General features: G+C 43.4%; 2 protein-coding genes across 11 annotated transcripts in view; one reads left to right on the top strand and one right to left on the bottom strand.

Moving 5' to 3' along the window:
- LOC131755871 (proton-coupled amino acid transporter 2-like) overlaps positions 1-929 on the bottom strand; it is a 97,324-nt gene extending 96,395 nt beyond the window's left edge. The window contains exon 1 of one of the 2 annotated variants that reach the window (XM_067033414.1): positions 647-929. The gene's annotated coding sequence lies outside the window, so the exon portion shown is untranslated. The remainder of the gene's footprint in view (positions 1-646) is intronic. The other variant, XM_067033413.1, reaches the window with a different exon arrangement.
- An 89-nt stretch (positions 930-1,018) lies between these two features.
- SLC36A1 (solute carrier family 36 member 1) overlaps positions 1,019-16,798 on the top strand; it is a 302,007-nt gene continuing 286,227 nt past the window's right edge. For 5 of the 9 annotated variants that reach the window (XM_067032033.1, XM_067032031.1, XM_067032032.1 and 2 more), the window contains exons 1-2: positions 1,026-1,161; positions 12,207-12,354. In XM_067032033.1, coding sequence (XP_066888134.1) covers positions 12,212-12,354 — 143 coding nt within the window. In that variant the 5' untranslated portion in view covers positions 1,026-1,161; positions 12,207-12,211. Of the gene's footprint in view, positions 1,162-12,206; positions 12,355-16,798 lie in introns of all 9 variants that reach the window. The other 4 variants (XR_010840298.1, XR_010840297.1, XR_010840300.1 and 1 more) reach the window with 1 other exon arrangement.

Here is a 16,798-nt window from a genome sequence, read left to right as displayed (position 1 = left end):
GGAATCTTCCCGGACAGGACACGAACCCGTGTCCCCTGCATTGGCAGGCGGATTCTCAACCACTGGGCCACCAGGAAAGCCCTTTATGTCCCTTTATAATCACTCTCTCCTCTCCTGATCTCCTCAGCCACTCCTAGGCAAACACTGATGCGTTTTCTGTCGGTGTAGATTATTTTAAAATTTCTAGAATACTATATAAACAGAATTTTTTTTCTGGCTTCTTTCACTCAGCATAATTAAGATGTATCCATTCTGTACCTGCTTCGATAGCGCTTTTTTTTTTTTTTTTTTTTTTTGCTGCGTAATTTTTTTTTTTTTTTGCGGTACGCGGGCCTCTCACTGCTGTGGCCTCTCCCATTGCAGAGCACAGGCTCCAGACGCGCAGGCTCAGCGGCCATGGCTCACGGGCCCAGCCGCTCCGCGGCACGTGAGATCCTCCCGGACCGGGGCACAAACCTGTGTCCCCTGCATCGGCAGGCGGACTCTCAACCACTGCACCACCAGGGAAGCCTTGCTGCATAATTTTTAAAAGTAAAATCTGTTAAAAGGAGGGAAGAGGAGCGTAGATAAGACATACACCCCTTGTTGCCATTAAAAAATGTTACTTACATTTTTAAAATATATTAAAAAGAGGGTATTGACTTACCTCACTGCCCCATTTCCAGTCGCAACCACACGTTTGGGCAAACGTTTAAAAGTATGACGAAAGTTTTGAAAATATGCATTATTTCTCGATTATTAAGCGCAACATATGCTGGAGGAGACGTGTTAACGTACGGCTAGGGTAAAACTGAGCAACCTTTCACAAGCCCACAGCTCAGGGGACCGCATTCTCCGACTCTGGACTCGCGGCCGGGCCTGTATCTTCGACGCCCGACTCAGGCCCAGCTCCCGCGAGCACCGTGCTTCCCGCAGAGGCAGCTCCCGTCGCCAGGTGGTGCTGCGAAGCCGAGCCCCCGAGCCCCGCGAGAGGGGAGGAGCAGCCGCGCGCGGGAGCATGTGACCCGGGCCTCGGGTTTGGGAGCCTGGATCACGTGATGGCGCCCGGAAGCGGCTGCCAGGGCAGCGGAGTGTGGGGATGGCTAGGGCTCCGAGCTGAGACAGGGAGTGGTGGGCTGCTGCGCTGAAGCTGGAGCCAGAGCCGGAGTCGGAACCCGAGCGGTGAGTCCGCGCGCTGATGGCCTGGGGCTGGCGGCGGGTCGTCGCCTTCTGCTGGACCCACGTCGCCTTCCTCCGGGCTCAGCGGATGCTCCGGGTCAGGCACCGACCGGCTTGGGCTGCGGGTCAGAGTCTCCTCGATTTACCGGTCGCAGCTGCGGTGCGATGCGGACACTCCTCCTGGATGAGGGGAGCTGGAGAATCCCTAGTCCTTCGCGCTGTCTCCCTTGACCTCCCCGACCTGTTTGACAGGTGTGGAAACTGAGGTCCCGAGACGGGAAGAATCACCGAAATGACCAGCTAGGGCTTCTGTTGCGCTTTCTAAAGGGGTCAGGACATCGCGGGCAGGTGACCGGCCAGCTGCGGGAACCCTGCTTGGGACTTGCTAATAGCGGGTCTTTGGGTCATAGAATACCGAAACTACCAGGATTCTGCGAAATTATCTTTCGCAACCGCTCTCTAGAGCTGTGGGGAAATCGAGGTCCAAGAAGCGGTAGGGGTTGCCTAAGGTAATCCAGTGAGTTAGTCGCAGCCCGGCGACTAGAATCCATATCTCCCTGAGCTCCAGTGGCTTTTTCCTTTTCACCACACTGCCTCCTGCAGAAAACTTGACAGGTGAAAAAGCACGCTTTTCCTGTCCCCTTTTCTTTCATTCCTCTCCCTTTTTTAGCTCTGCATTCTCCATCGCCGCCAGGATCTGCTTGGCTCTGGGTGTGGTTCCCTGATTCCGTGTTCACCGATTTTTCTGCAAACTCATCATTCTGTAGGTTTTGTTTCTAACCGTTCTGCAATTTTGTGTAAGTCATACAAACATGAAACATGAAATAAGCAGAGTATACTCCTGGGAGTGTAGGTGGCTCCCAGCTGAGGTTGTGGAGAGCCCTAACATTAACTTGAAGAATGTCAAGACCTTTGCTTTATTTTTAATATAGCTTGTTAGATTGGGGAATGCTGATCATTCAGATGGATGTTTTGCAGTTATTTGAGGCTTGCGGAAAGAAGATAGCAGCGTGGTGTAATGGAAAGAACTGAGATGGGGGAATCAGGAGATTTTGTTCTAGTTCTGACACTTGCTTTGAAACCTTGGGTGACTCCCATCCTTGCTTGGGTTTAGGTTTCCCAGTCTGAACAGTGATGGGGTAGAATCCCTAAGGTCTCCTTGTGCTGTGACATTCTCTGCATCTCAGTCTGTTTGTTTTCTATTCAGAGAGATTTTTTTCTCCCGTATATTAGTATTTCCCTTGCAAAAAGGTTTAATTTAGTTGTCCAGGAAGCAGTTTCCCTATTTATTTCTAGGTTACCATGAAATCCACCTCCTCTTTCTACCCATCTCTGTATTATATCTAAGCTAAATGCTGATAGCTGAAAATGGTTTTGACTTTTATTATTTTAAATATGATCAGGGCCCTCTTTGATTCTTTTTGAGAGCCTAGTCTACAGTAATTAACGTGATTGTATGTTTAGAGTGTGTTTTTTTTTTAAAGATGTTCTTGAAGTCAAGAGGACACAAAAGACTTGACCATTTGCTCTGGTTTGAGACTGTTGGGGGTGGAGGCCTTATGCAACAGAGCTTGCTCTGATGATCATATTAAGTCTCTCTCCGTTTGTTTTCTGATTGTGCCTTTTATAATTGTCTGCTCTTGAGTCCTTGTTTTCCCTTTCATGTGGCCTCATCCCTGTGGCAGCTTGAAGTGCTCAGAGCTTTCTCTATTTTAAAGGCAGTGTAAGGAGGTGGATTCCATTTCTTTTGTAACGTTCCAGAGACCACAACTGGGACCAGTGGATGGAAGTGCCATAAAGGAAGTGGTTTTTGGGTGAGCATAAGAACTTTAAAAGAATTAGTGCTCTAGGGCTTCCCTGGTGGCGCAGTGGTTGAGAATCCGCCTGCTGATGCAGGGGACGCGGGTTCGTGGCCCGGTCCGGGAAAATCCCACATGCCGTGGAGCGGCTGGGCCCGTGAGCCATGGCCACTGAGCCTGCTCTCCGCGACGGGAGAGACCACAGCGGTGAGAGGCCCACGTACCGCAAAAAAAAAAAAAAAAAAAATTAGTGCTCTAGCATGTTGCAACACAGAGCATGGCAGTCCCTATCGCTGGAGGTCATTGTCACTGGGCAATTACTTTGGGGAATGTTGTAGATTAGGTCATTGTGTTGGGTAGAGGGTCAGACTAGATAAAATTTTAAGTTTTCTTCTAACTCAGAAGTTCTTTTGAAATTCTAGGACTGGACTTGTTAGCATGTGGGATGTGAGGTAGAGTAATGGAACAGAGGTCCACTTTTGTGAATGCTTTATTTTTCTCCTTTGCTTAGATAACAATTCTCATGTTAAATATTCCACTTTTTCTTTCTTTTTATCCCTCCTCTCTTCCCCATTGAGTGTCTCAGTTCTTTAAGTTCTTGATACCTCTTCCAGGATCAGATGCTGAAGAGTCATTGCTGTTAATGGTATATTCCTTCTTTCCCTCCTGACCTGAAGTGAGATCCTAGAGCTGGGCTGAGTGAGTGGACTTTGGTTTCTACTTTTGCTGACTGGTCCTCATACTTTCTTCCAGAGGTGTGTGACTACCCACTGAGTCCTAGGCTAGCTTTCTCTTTTTCCCATAGAGGAAGCTCACATTGTCTTAACGCAGATCTTGGTGGAATCTTGTACCTCCTTCCTTTGGCCGGGCCTTACTGGGTCTGAGCACACAAAGCTAGTCTCTATTTAATGAGTGGGGTCCAGTGGATAGGATATTCTGCATATGCCAAAAGAGAAACCTCCTGATGCTGTATTTGGTGCTGTCTCTTCTTTTTCCTCCCATTCATTTCTCTTGGAATCCTTGACACGCAGGGCCAGTTCTCAATGACCCTCTCTAGTAGGAAAGACTCCTCTGTGCTTCCCTTTTCCATAAAGTTCAGGAATCTGTCTACATGGGTTACTGGGATGCTCTTGGCACATAGATCACTGTTTCCGAGATGGAGACCTGGCTCAGCTCTCCAGAGTGATGGAATGGAGGAAGTCCTGCAGTGCTTTATTTGTGTAGTGACTCCCTAACTTGAACTTCTGACTTCTGTCCTTGAACTTCTCTCTAGTAATAACACAGTTGCTGCCATTAATGAGGGTCCATTATGTACCAGGCAACATAATTAACATCTTTTCCTTCTACTTTCATAACACTGTTGTGATGTAAGCATTCTTAATGACATTTTTCAGATGAGGAAATTGAACCAAAGGGAGATCAGGGTCACACAACTAGGCTCTGAACTCATGTACTTTATATTATTCAGGATTCCCCCTGTAGACCTAATCCTGCCCCAGTTTTGTTCCCAGGGAGATTTTAGGGAGAGTAGATGGTGTGTTAGAAAGAACACTGGACTAGGAATCTGGTATGCTGGATTCTAATCCCAAACTGTTAACCAGCCAGGGCCTTGGTTTTCTCACCTATAAATGGGAAACTGGAGCTTGGTCACCTGTCAGTCATGCCTGGTCCTAACATTTAGAGATTTTTATAATTGTGGGTAAAAAGTGAGCATGTTTGCTCTTTCATCTGCTTCCATGCAGAGCCTGCTGATGTCAGCAGCTGTTTTTGCGGCTGTCCTTGCACCAGACCCTCTCAGGCAGGAGTCTCTAGTTAGGGAATGTACTTTTCTGGTAGATCAGATGGAGTCCTATCTGATGTCCTCTAAAATAAATCATGTGGATGTCAGAAATTTTCACTACCCTCCCTGTAGACCACATACAGGAGCACAGTCTGTGTCCTTGTTCATGTTTTTAAATTCCAGCAACAGAGAAGAGAACGTATATCTAGAGAATTTGCTGTTTCTCTGGGTTCCAGAGAACGTAATTGTTTCAGAGTAATAGGTAGCACTTTTAGTCTGCGTATATCACCAATCCATGAACTTTGGTAGGAGGTGAGGCCTGCGATATACCTATCATAAGATCATATATATATATGTTTTTTTTCATAGTGCTTTATATAAATCTGCCTGTAATCGGGATCATCTAAGAAGCTTGTTAAAATTAAAATGGTCAGGCTGAATCAGATTGGGCCCAGAAATCTGTTTTGTCTTTTTATAGCAGTTTTATTGAGATATTATTCACATAGCATACTATTCAACCATTTAAAGTGTACAATTCAATAGCTTTTCCACTGAACTCACAAAGTTGTGCAACCATCAACACAATCAATTTTATTTTATTTTTATTTTTATTTATTTATTTATTTTTGAGGTACGTGGGCCTCTCACTGTTGTGGCCTCTCCCGTTGCGAAGCGCAGGCTCCGGACGCGCAGGCTCAGCGGCCATGGCTCACGGGCCCAGCCACTCCGCGGCATGTGGGATCCTCCCGGACCAGGGCACAAACCCGCGTCCCCTGCATCGGCAGGCGGACTCGCAACCACTGCGCCACCAGGGAAGCCCCAACACAATCAATTTTAGAACATTTCATCATCCAAAAGAAACTCTGAACCCTTTAGTTGTCACCCCCTAATCCCTCCCAACTGTCTACTGCAAACTCTAGGCAACTGCTAGTCTACTTTTTGTCTATAGGTTTCCCTATTCTGGACTTTCATATGAATGAAATCATACACTATATGATCCTCTGTGACTGACTTCTTTCCATTAGAATAATGTCTTCAAGGTTCATCTGTGCTGTAGCATCTATCAGTATTTCATTTCTTTTTATTGCTGAATAATATTCCATTGTATGAATATTCCGCATTTCATTTATCCATTGATCGGGGTTTTTCCCCCCCATTTTTTGGCTAGTGGGAATAATGCTGCTATGAACATTTGTGTTTATGTTTTTCTATGGACATACATTTTCATTTTGGTATGTACCTAGGAGTGGAATCATTGCTAGATCATATGGTAACTATGTTTAGCCTTTTGAGGAACTGCCAGACTGTTTTCCAAAGTGATTGCACCATTTTACATTCCCACCAGCAGTGTAAGAGGGAACCCTCTACAATTTATCTACATCCTTGTGGATACTTATTATTATCCGTCTTTGAGTCTAGCCATCCTGGTGGGTGTGAAGTGGTATCTCATTGTGATATTTGTTTCTCATTTACCTGATGGCTAAGGATATTGAGTATTTTTGCAGATGATTATTGGCTTTTTTCACATCTTCGGTGAAATATTCAGATCCTTTTCCCATTTTTTAATTGGGTTTTCATTTTATTATTGAAGTATAATATATTTGCAGAAAATTTTTCTCATTCTGTTGGTTGTTTTTCACTTTCTTAGTGGTATCCTTTGAGGCATATACATTTTAAATTTTGATTAGGTCTAATTTACCTATTTTTTCTTGTGCTTCTACTGTCATATATAAGAAACTCTGCTTAATCCATGGTCACAAAAGTTTATACCTATGTTTTATAATAAGAGTTTTTATAGTTTTAGCCCCTACATGTAGGTCTTTGACCTATTTTGAGTTAATTTTTATATATGGTGTGAGGTAGCGTTACAACTTCATTCTTTTGCATGTGAATATCCAGTTGTCCCAGTGTCAGTTGTTGAAAAGGCTATTTTTTCCTCCATTGAATTGTCTTGGCACTCTTGTCAAAAATCAATTGACCGTAGGTATGAGAGTTTATTTCTGGACTCTAAATTCTATTCTATTGATCTATCTGTCTGTCCTTCTGCCAATACTGTATTGTCTTGGGGTCAGTATAGCTTTGTGTAGCAATTGGGAAGTCCTCCAACTTTGTTCTTTTTCTCCAAAATTGTTTTGGTTAATTTGGGCCTCTTGAATTTCCATATGAATTTTAGAATCGGCTTGTTAATTTCTGCAGAAAGGCAGCTGGGATTTTGATAGGGTTTCAATTGAATCTGTGGATCAATTTAGGGAATATTGCCATTTTAACAGTATTAAATCTTCTAATTCATGAATATTGGTATGTTTTTCATTTATTTAGGTCTTCTTTAATTTCTTTCAACAATGTTTTATAGTTTTCATGTACAAGTCTTACACCTACTTGGCTAAATTTCTTCCTAAATGTTTGATTCTTTTTGATGCTATTGTAAATAGAACTGTTTTCTCAATTTTGTTTTCAAATTGTTCACTGAAAGTACAAAGAAATATAACTGATTTTTGTATATTGATCTTATATCCTGCAACTTTGCTGAACTTATTAGTTCTAATGGTTTTTAGAGGATAATTTTTTATGTGTTTACAAGTCATCCTTAGAAATATTGTTTAAATTTTAGTAATGAAGCTAACACGTTAGTACTGCCTCTCCCTCCCTCCTCTCTTTTCCTCTCTCCGAACTTCTTGTGTGCCCTGAAAGAGACCTACAAACTCATACAGATGGATTCTCCTTCCGTTGTTGGAATTCATCTTGTTTATTGTACTGAATTTGAAACAGAATTTAATCACTAAGTCTTAAATAGCTATCATGAGAACATTTTAGTATTTTCAAAAGTAAGTTCAAAAATGAGTTTAGTATTTTCAAAAGTATGAATCTGATAGGTGGGGGAAAGGTCCTCTTACAGTTTTTATTATCAGTGGTCTTTGTTGGAAATTAAAGAAATGTAAAATAAAATAAATACAAGGAGCCACACATTCATCAGAAATAGCAAAAAAAAAAATGATAAAATCCAGGAATTCCCCGGCGGTCCAGTGGTTAAGACTCAGTGCTTTCACTGCTGGGGCCCAAGTTCAATCCTTGGTCGTGGAACTAAGATCCCACAACCTGCATGCACAGCGTGCCCCCCCCAAAAAAAAAGATAAAATCCAAACTTGGCAGGGTTATGAAAAGATAGGTATGTCTATATATTGCTAGTGACACTGTATGTTAGTTCAGTCATATGTATGGTGATAACCATAGAAAAGCCTATTCATCTAGCTCTGCTCCAAGGATATGACTTGAAAACTAAAAACTATTTGTAGGAATTTTTTTAGCTATGATGTAAGATAGTCCAAAAAAAAAAGAAAAAAAGCTCAAAAGCCAACAGTTGGGAGCTAGTGAAGCAAATTATTTTATTAATGTAATGATGGACCATTATATTACTATATTACAACTAAATATCATCAGTGTGTGTACTGTGTAGATTCAAGGAAGAGTAGATACAAAATAAGTGGAAAAAAACTTAAAATAATGAGAATATCGATTAATTAAAAATAGTTTATATAAGGAAAAAGAAGGCAATTTATCAGGCTTATACAAATAGTTGATATTTCAATGCAATTTTGGTTGAATGTACACTTGAAAAAAACAATATATACATATATATTTGCCAGTAAACATACAGACTTTTCTTATGAAGTACACTTTTTTTTTTTGGCTGTGCCACGTGGCATGTGGGATCTCAGTTTCTTGACCAGGGATCAAATCCACACCTTTACACTGCAAGTGCGGAGTCTTAACCACTGGACTGACAGGGAAGTCCCTTAGTATACTCTTTTGAGTCTAAATATCTTATGGAGATTTTTACTTTGTGTTGGTGGGCCACACATATTGTATAAACTCTGTTCATTGTCCTCAAGAACCTGAAGGAAGAGCTGGTCTTGAACTCTTAAATATTACATCCCTCATTTGGACAGTTAACAGGGTCTAATAAAATCTCCCACAGGGCAGGAAATGGCAATTATAGCACCAGACGGTAGAAACCAGGTTTCATCACAGAGGGCCAGGGCAAGGTGGCCATGGAGGCTTGCACTCAGTGGGGACAGCTAGAGAGAAGAGGAGGAGGCCTTGGTTGCCAGAAAGAGCCCTAGAAGGCACTCCAGGGAGTGACCGCACCCACCCTCTACAGTGCTTCAGTTCCTGCTTAGCAGCTCTGAGAGGGGCTTCTGCTTGGATCTTTCCAGGGATAAGGAACTATCTCCTAGAGTGAGCCATTTGGACAACTCCCCTTTTTAAAAAAATAAATAAATTTATTTATTTATTTTTGGCTGCATTGGGTCTTTGTTGCTGCGCACAGGCTTTTCTCTAGTTGCTGCAAGCGGGGGCTACTCTTCATTGCGGTGCGCGGGCTTCTCATTGCAGTGGCTTCTCTTGTTGCAGAGCATGGGCTCTAGGCGCATGGGCTTCAGTAGTTGTGGCATGCGGGCTCAGTAGTTGTGGCTCGTGGGCTGTAGAGTGCAGGCTCAGTAGTTGTGGTGCACGGGCTTCATTGCTCCGCGGAATGTGGGATCTTTCCGGACCAGGGCTCGAACCCATGTCTCCTGCATTGGCAGGTGGATTCTTAACCACTGTGCCACCAGGGAAGCCCTGGACAACATCCTTTTGATAGTTGTCTTCCTTATGTCTAGCTAAGGACCTGCCTCCCTTTACTTTCCACCTATTGATCCTGTTTCTGAGTAATCTTTGAGGCTCCACAGAACAAATCTGATCCCTAGGACAGATTTTAAAGACAGTTTTTTTACCTCCTGTGTTGCCAGTTCACCAGGTTGAAACTTCTCAGGGCTTCCAACCATTCTTCATTTAGCTGGTTTTCTTCCCCCTCATGACCTTGGTGCTGACCCCTGCCTATACCGCAGTTTATCATTATCCCCTTTATAGTGTGCTGCCTGGAACAGAGTACAAGGTATGACAAAAAAGAACAGTCTGTCATCTCCCTGGGGTTCTCTCTTGTAGTGCAACCAAGAATTGCATTAGTTGAATTGGCGTCTGTTATGATATCATTGATTTCTGTTGAGCTTATCAACAACCAAAACCCATAAGTAGCTTTTTTTTTTTCCTTTTTCAACATGCACACAGTTGCCAAGCCACATCTTCCACATCCTGCAGTTGTTCATTGGACTTTTGATCTATAGATTTCATCTTCTTTCTGAGCAGTTTTCTTAGTGATAATCTGCTGTGGGTCACAACATAAAGAGGCCTCTTTACAGTGCTTGAAATAAGTTGAGTGTCTGTATCAAGTAAGCAAGAGTGGTTTTTGGTTGATGGGGAGGGATTGGGGAACTTGTCAGTGCCTGTTTTCTGTCCCTCTCACTCAGTAATATGCAGGGTTCACCTGGAAGGCTCTGTTCCTCAGACACTTTTGGTATATTGGAAGAGACTAGAAATTAGCTGCTGTTTGCATAAAGAATTGCATTAATTGATTCCTGGAATATTAGAGCAATAGTTTAGTACACCATACCCCCCACCCCCACCTTTTTGAGCATGTGGAACTAAGACCCGAGACAAATAAGGAGAATTGCTCCAGGCTACTGAGCAGACTGGTGTTAGAGGCAGCTTTAGCACCCAGGCCTTCTGACATTCATAGAAATTAATTTAATTGCTTTTGCCTGAATAGCAGCTTTCAACTGTTCATATTGAGATACTAAATAGATTTTTTGTTTCCTGGCCCTCTTATGAATTTCATTGCCCCAGAGCTTAGATGACTTCCTTGAATTCCAACGCCATGTGAGTAAATGATGCAGACTTAGATATCTAGCAAAGTTGGCTCTGGTGGTGAAGTGAGGCAGGATCCTCTCTGGGACTTCCAAGCCCTTCACTGGCTTTCTGTCAAGCACTTTCCTCATGAGATTACATGGGGGTCCTTCCTCCATTATAGTTGGTGGGAGAAAATGAGATCACCCTCGGATCACTCAGGTGCTAGGTGGGATCAGCTTCCAAAGAGTCCCTTGGGACTGGACCTCTGGGAGCACTTGACACAGAGCTGTCTATTCTCTGGCAGCTAGTGATGGGTGTTGGGCAGTACGGCATGTTGTGATGGCCATCAGAGGTCCTGTCTCTTCACCAGGCATCTGAGATAGCACATCAGACTCAGGATGGGCATCCAGCCACGTGCTGGGGGAGAGCACCTTATAGGCAGCTGGTTGTGCCAGTCTGCCAAGTGTCAGAAGGATTTTTATTGGTAATTTTTAACGTTCATGGACCTTTTCTTCCCTACTTGATTGCGGATTCTTGGAGGAAGTTGACTCTCTTTCATTATGATATTCCATCATTGCAACTGGCAGTGTATTCCGTAGGTGTTTCCACATTTAGGCAGGGAGTCAGGATGTATGTTTACGGCTTGGTGCTACCTGGCTGTAGCAGAGCGGGTCCCTTCATCTTTTGGGGGAACGATTCTTCATCTGTGAAGTGAGTGGTTTGGAGTGACCTCCGAAGGCTCTTTTAGCAACCGTCTCTAGGATTCTGGGAGCCTACACAGCTCTCAAAATGTATCCTTATAGTGTGTCTTAGTGAAGTCGTTGTATTTATCTTTTCTGGTGTATATTTATTAAAAAACTCCACTCATGGGACACCACCCTCACCATCCGTCCTCAGCACACAATAGGAAGGGTTTCTTCTTTCACCAGCTTTTGAAAAATTGGCAAAAAGGGAGAAGGGTTACGTCGGGGAGATGTTGCCACAAGGGCCAGTGGTGAGCACCTCTCATGCTCCTGGTCTTCCTCTGCGCTGCTTTCAGCTGCCATTTCTCAGTGTGCGGCTGGTTGCAAGAAGAGTCCTAGGAGGAGGGAATGAGAATCACTGATGACCTCCAAAGAGTATAGGACATACCAGAAGTCATGGCAGAGAGAAAGAGAAGGTCATCTGTGGCTCTGGGACCTGGTAGCGAGTTTGAGCAGAATTAGATGATCTAGAAGGGATTTCTGGAATGCAGAAGGCTCTTTCTGGACTGAATGCAGAGGAAAAATAGAATACAGCTAGGAATATTTAGGTTCCCATCCTCTGAGAGCTTGCTTTTGGGGAAGATGGATGTAGATACAATGTTAGTGTTGTTCAGGGTCCAAGAAATTAGCTCAAAGGAAGGGGTCGTTAATCCCAACAGAAGGAATGTGAAAGGCTGCCTAGAAGTGCCTGTCTGCATCTTCCCCCACCCCTCCCAAGCCGTGCCTCACCTTTGCTCTGTCCAGGTGTGCGGGCAAATTTAGAAACTTGTGAGTGTGGCACCAACTAGATAGGTTGCGAGGGAGAAGCCAAGAGAGCTCAGCCCGCCCATGTGTACTTTGTACCTTTTTCACTTCTCTTGGTATCAGGCAACCTCATTGTACTTAATCCATAGTGCAGCTGTCACTGAGCTACTGTGGCAATGGCTGCCTCAGAGCTGACCCCAGGCTTGGAGCTAAAGGCCCCAGCCACTGGAGGTCTTAGCACTGCCCCTGTCCCCCCAGTTACCATGTCCACGCAGAGACTTCGGAACGAGGACTACCGTGACTACAGCTCCACCGACGTGAGCCCAGAGGAGAGTCCGTCCGAAGGCCTGAACAACTTCTCTTCCCCGGGATCCTACCAGCGGTTCGGGGAAAGCAACAGCACAACGTAAGTAGCTGTTCTGTCTACCCTCCTGGGTGGGGTTCGTATTCCTAAATTCTGTATTAGTAACATAATCTGCATTAGAGTTATTTTTGCTCCCCTATTTGATTGATTCCCTACTTTACAAATGAAAGTAAGAGGTAAAGAGATTGAGTGAGTAATGGCGCTGAGATTGAGTGAGTAATGGCGCTGAGATTTGACGCTCCTTGTCTGCCACTCTCTAGTCTGTTTCTTATTCTTTGTTCATTTCACCTGTGTGGTCCCAGAAGGCTGGTGCTGAGTAAGAGCCTGAACATCAGAAAAACTTCCAGAGAGAACATTCTGTTAATTTAGAACCATGAGTCCTCTGTGCTAGAACCTTAAATGCCTCCAAGTCCAATTGGAAGCCTCCTTTGCAAAGTCTCCCCCAGACTTCTGTCCCTGTCACCAATCAACTGGGACATTTGGCGGAAGAAATAGGAAGAGGGAGGAATAACTTTTCCTGCCCTTAAAAGATTCAAGGGTTTGTTAAAGGTGATCTACTTTGCATGCCCTTGGGAGGGCTTAAGTCTTACCCCTGGAAACTGAATTCCAAGTCTCATCTGGGTGAGTTTGGCCCTCTATGGGCCTCAGTTTTTCCAAGTGTAAAATAAAATTGAGGACCACCCCTGTGAAGCTATACTGACTCACCGTTCAAATGAAAAGATTCAGAGGAGGGTTTTCTACTCCACTGAGTTATCTGGCTCAGTTCTGAAAGTCAGCAGAGCCCCGACATTTTCTCTGGACCCCAGCATTCCATCTTTTGCAGCCCTTCTGTTTATTCCTCAAGCTTTGCCATCACCTGCTCTGTGTTCCCTTGTGGGTTGGGTGTGACTTACTGAGGGATCCATTATGTCCTTGACTCACACTGTCCTACTGTGACTGCCCAAGGAGACCATGGAAGCTTCTCTTGGGGTTCATTACTGGTGAAGCTTCGCCTGGCTGCAATCTCTCCTAGTGCAGGGCATTTTCCCTAGTGAACTCAGAACTAGAGGAGATGGTTGGCCCACATTATAAGCCCCTCTCCACCTCTAGCTGGTTTTCTGCTCATAAAGATTTGGTCTCCATAACTTCTTTCTTCTGTGGCATGCTATTGTAGATTCCCCCATTTGCTTGCAATGTTAGCTGATGGAAAAGATTGCTTAGACCACAACTGGCAGCAGTGAGGACCATCTTTCCTGTTTTTTCCCTAACCTTACCTACCTAATTGGATTCCCCCAGGTGGAAGGAGTGTCAGATGCAGCCAATGACATTTGATAGCTTCCCTTCAGAAGTCACTCTTGTTACTGTGAAATACTTCTTCCAAGCTTCTCTCTCTCTAGTTTCCTTTCCAGTTTTTGCTCCTTGTTCTTAGGCATCAGCTTGTCTTTGCAGTGCTTGCCATATGGGGTCTAGATTTTCATTTTTATTTTTTTCTTTTCTTTTTTTTGGCTACGAGGCTTGCAGGATCTTAGTTCCCCAGCCAGGGATTGAATCCAGGCTCTGGCAGTGAAAGTACGGAGTCCTAACCACTGGACTGCCAGGGAATTCCCTAGATTTTCATTTTTAAAGGGACTTCTCTGAAGTTCAAAACCAACCAGCTAGTAACATCAGGTTGGTAGCTCATAGGTTTTGTATGTATTGAAGATAATGTGTGGCTGTCAGCTATTCTGAATATCTCTCTTTTTTGTTCACATTGGATTATAACTACTGGTCAACTGCAAATTATCTCCCCTTGTTTGCTGGAAATTGACCAATTGGAAGATACTTCCCTTGTCCTTGCTTTGGGACATTTTCCAGGGTGTACTTTTTCTGAGGGCCCATCCTGCCCTGACATTGTAATACAAGGTAGGTGACCAGGAAAGCCCATCTGTAAGTGATGGCAGGTATCACAATCCCATCATAAGTGGTACAGGGAAAAGTACTCCCTTGGGACTTGGAGGGTTGGCTGAGTACTTCCCTGGGGCCTGGATCCACACAAGCCTGACATGTTATGTGTAGAAACATGCCAGGTATGATTAAGTATAAGCTGATTTGGGACCTAGTTAGCTCAATAGGTGAGAAGTGTTAGGGACAAGTTGTGTTTTTTTTGTGTTTTTTTTTTTTTTTGCGGTACACGGGCCTCTCACTGTTGTGGCCTCTCCTGTTGCGGAGCACAGGCTCCGAACGCATAGGCTCAGCGGCCATGGCTCACGGGCCCAGCCGCTCTGCGGCATGTGGGATCTTCCCAGACCGGGACACGAACCCGTGTCCTCTGCATCAGCAGGTGGACTCTTAACCACTCCGCAGGGAAGGCCAGGGACAAGTTTTTGATCTGGTTTCCTGTTCACTGGGACTTGCTCCACCATGTAATCTAGTTTGCCCAGGAACAAAGTACATGGAATAAGTACATGGAACAAAGTACATATACTTTGCTTCTTGTACTTTGTTCCATGTACAAAAAGCATGTACACACCAGGCTCTTCTAAGGGTTATGGGCTCAGTATAAATCCCTAATCAGAGGTGCAAATAGGAACCCCAGATGCTTTCATGATGATGTGCTTATTGAGGGTATTTCCTAACACTTGAATGTTACCAAGCTGTTGACTGCTTTGATGACAGCCTCATTTTTTACTCTTTTGGACAAAGTTTTCTTGTTGCCCTATTGAGCTACATTATACTGCTCTTGATCAGGCTTTGATACTTTTTCTCCAGGCTGGGAGGCTGAGAAACCAGTTGACTGAAACTGGTCTTCTGTAGGTTATCTGGAGCAGCCACTTGCAAAGTATGGTCTTCAGACCCTTTAGGGCTCCCAAGACCATTTTAAGAAGCCCAGGAAGTCAAAACTGTTTTCATAATAATACTAAGATGTGATTTGTTTTCTCACTGTGTTGACATTTGCACTCATAGTTCAGAAGAAATGATGGGTAAAATTGCTGGCACCTTAGTGTAAATCAAGGAGGTGGTACCAAATTATGCTTGTCATTGTATTTTTCACTGTCACACATATACATATACAAAGAATAAGCCAGTTTCACTTAAGCACGTCCTTGATGAAGCAGTCAAATTACTAATTTTGTTAAATCTTGACCCTTCAGTACAGGTCTTTTAATATTCTGTGTGACAAAATGGAAAGTACACATGCAATACTTCTGCTGAACAACTAACAAACTATAGGTCATTCAGACATGAGTACTTGGCAGACATTTTCTTGAAAATGAAAGTAATGAGACTGTCACCTCAAGGAAAACAATCAGTAGTATTTGTTGCCCACAATGAAATTTGAGCTTTCGAGCAAAATCAGAAAATAAAAACCTCATATCCAGCACTGTGACCTTGACAGCTTCCCTCTACTCAAAGACTTTTCTGATGAGATTAGGAGTGATATTAATGAATGTGATTATTTTTGATATTGTATAAAGAAATGTGTCAGCATTTAGAAGGTCCACATAGCTCAGGGAATCAGTATCTTCCCAGATGACCAAAGGGCGATGTTAGAAAATTGTGCATGGGTAAAAGATCCATCCAAGGAGCAAGATCACCAGTGGGTTTTCATGTAATAGAGGATGAAAAGGTCAGATTCTACATTACAACTAACTTCTAAGAAACTACACATGTCGAGTTTTGGTGTAGTATCAAAGAAAAATTATCACAATTGTCAGAAGAGGCTATTAAGATACATTCTAACTACATGTCTGTGTGAGGACAGATTTTCTTCAGATACTTCCACCAAAACAACATATCACAACAGCTTGAATGCAGAAGTAGATAGTCCAACTGTCAAACAAGACATTAAAGAGATTTGCAAAGAAGTAAAATAGTGTCCTTCTCACATTATACTTTTTGGAAAATAGAGTTACTTTTTGTTAAAAATTGGTTATTTATATTAACATGTAATAGGTTTATTGTTATTTTAAATAAATAAATGTTTTAAAATTTCTTGGTTTAATTTGTAATATAATATATGTCAGCAGACATAATCCATATAAGCAAAAACTGTTTGGGATCCTCAATAATTTATAAGTGTATAAAGGGGGATGTAAGACCAAACAAGTATAAGAACAGATTTGGAGCATAAAGAGATGACAGAGATTTGTGAGGCTTATTTTTCCCTCCCACCCCCCACAGTTAAGAGTCTGTAGTCTGTGGAGCTGATTTTGTGATAGGTCATATGGGTTTGGGTAATCCCAGCTCATGGCCATTGATTAAAAAGCATGATTTTGGTCAATTGCCTGGAATCCTGCTGTTTCAGAGCTGAAGTATGCTGTTCTGGTCCAGTCCCCTCACTCTACAGATGAGAGAACAGGCCCAGAGAAGGGAAGGGAATTGCCATATGGAGTTAATGGCAGAGCCAGGGCTGGAGGGACCTGATGAGGCGTTTTGGGGAGGCCTCTGGTAGGCAGGTGGTTTTGGTACAGTGCTTATCTTTGCCCTTAAGTGGATTAAACATTTGCCAAGATAGAAATTTGCTTAG

Source organism: Kogia breviceps, chromosome 4 (genome assembly GCF_026419965.1).
Source record: "Kogia breviceps isolate mKogBre1 chromosome 4, mKogBre1 haplotype 1, whole genome shotgun sequence".
NCBI classification, from domain to species: Eukaryota; Metazoa; Chordata; class Mammalia; order Artiodactyla; family Physeteridae; genus Kogia; species Kogia breviceps.
The sequence above is the reverse complement of the archived record's forward strand: the minus strand, read 5'-3'. Positions and strand labels throughout refer to the sequence as shown.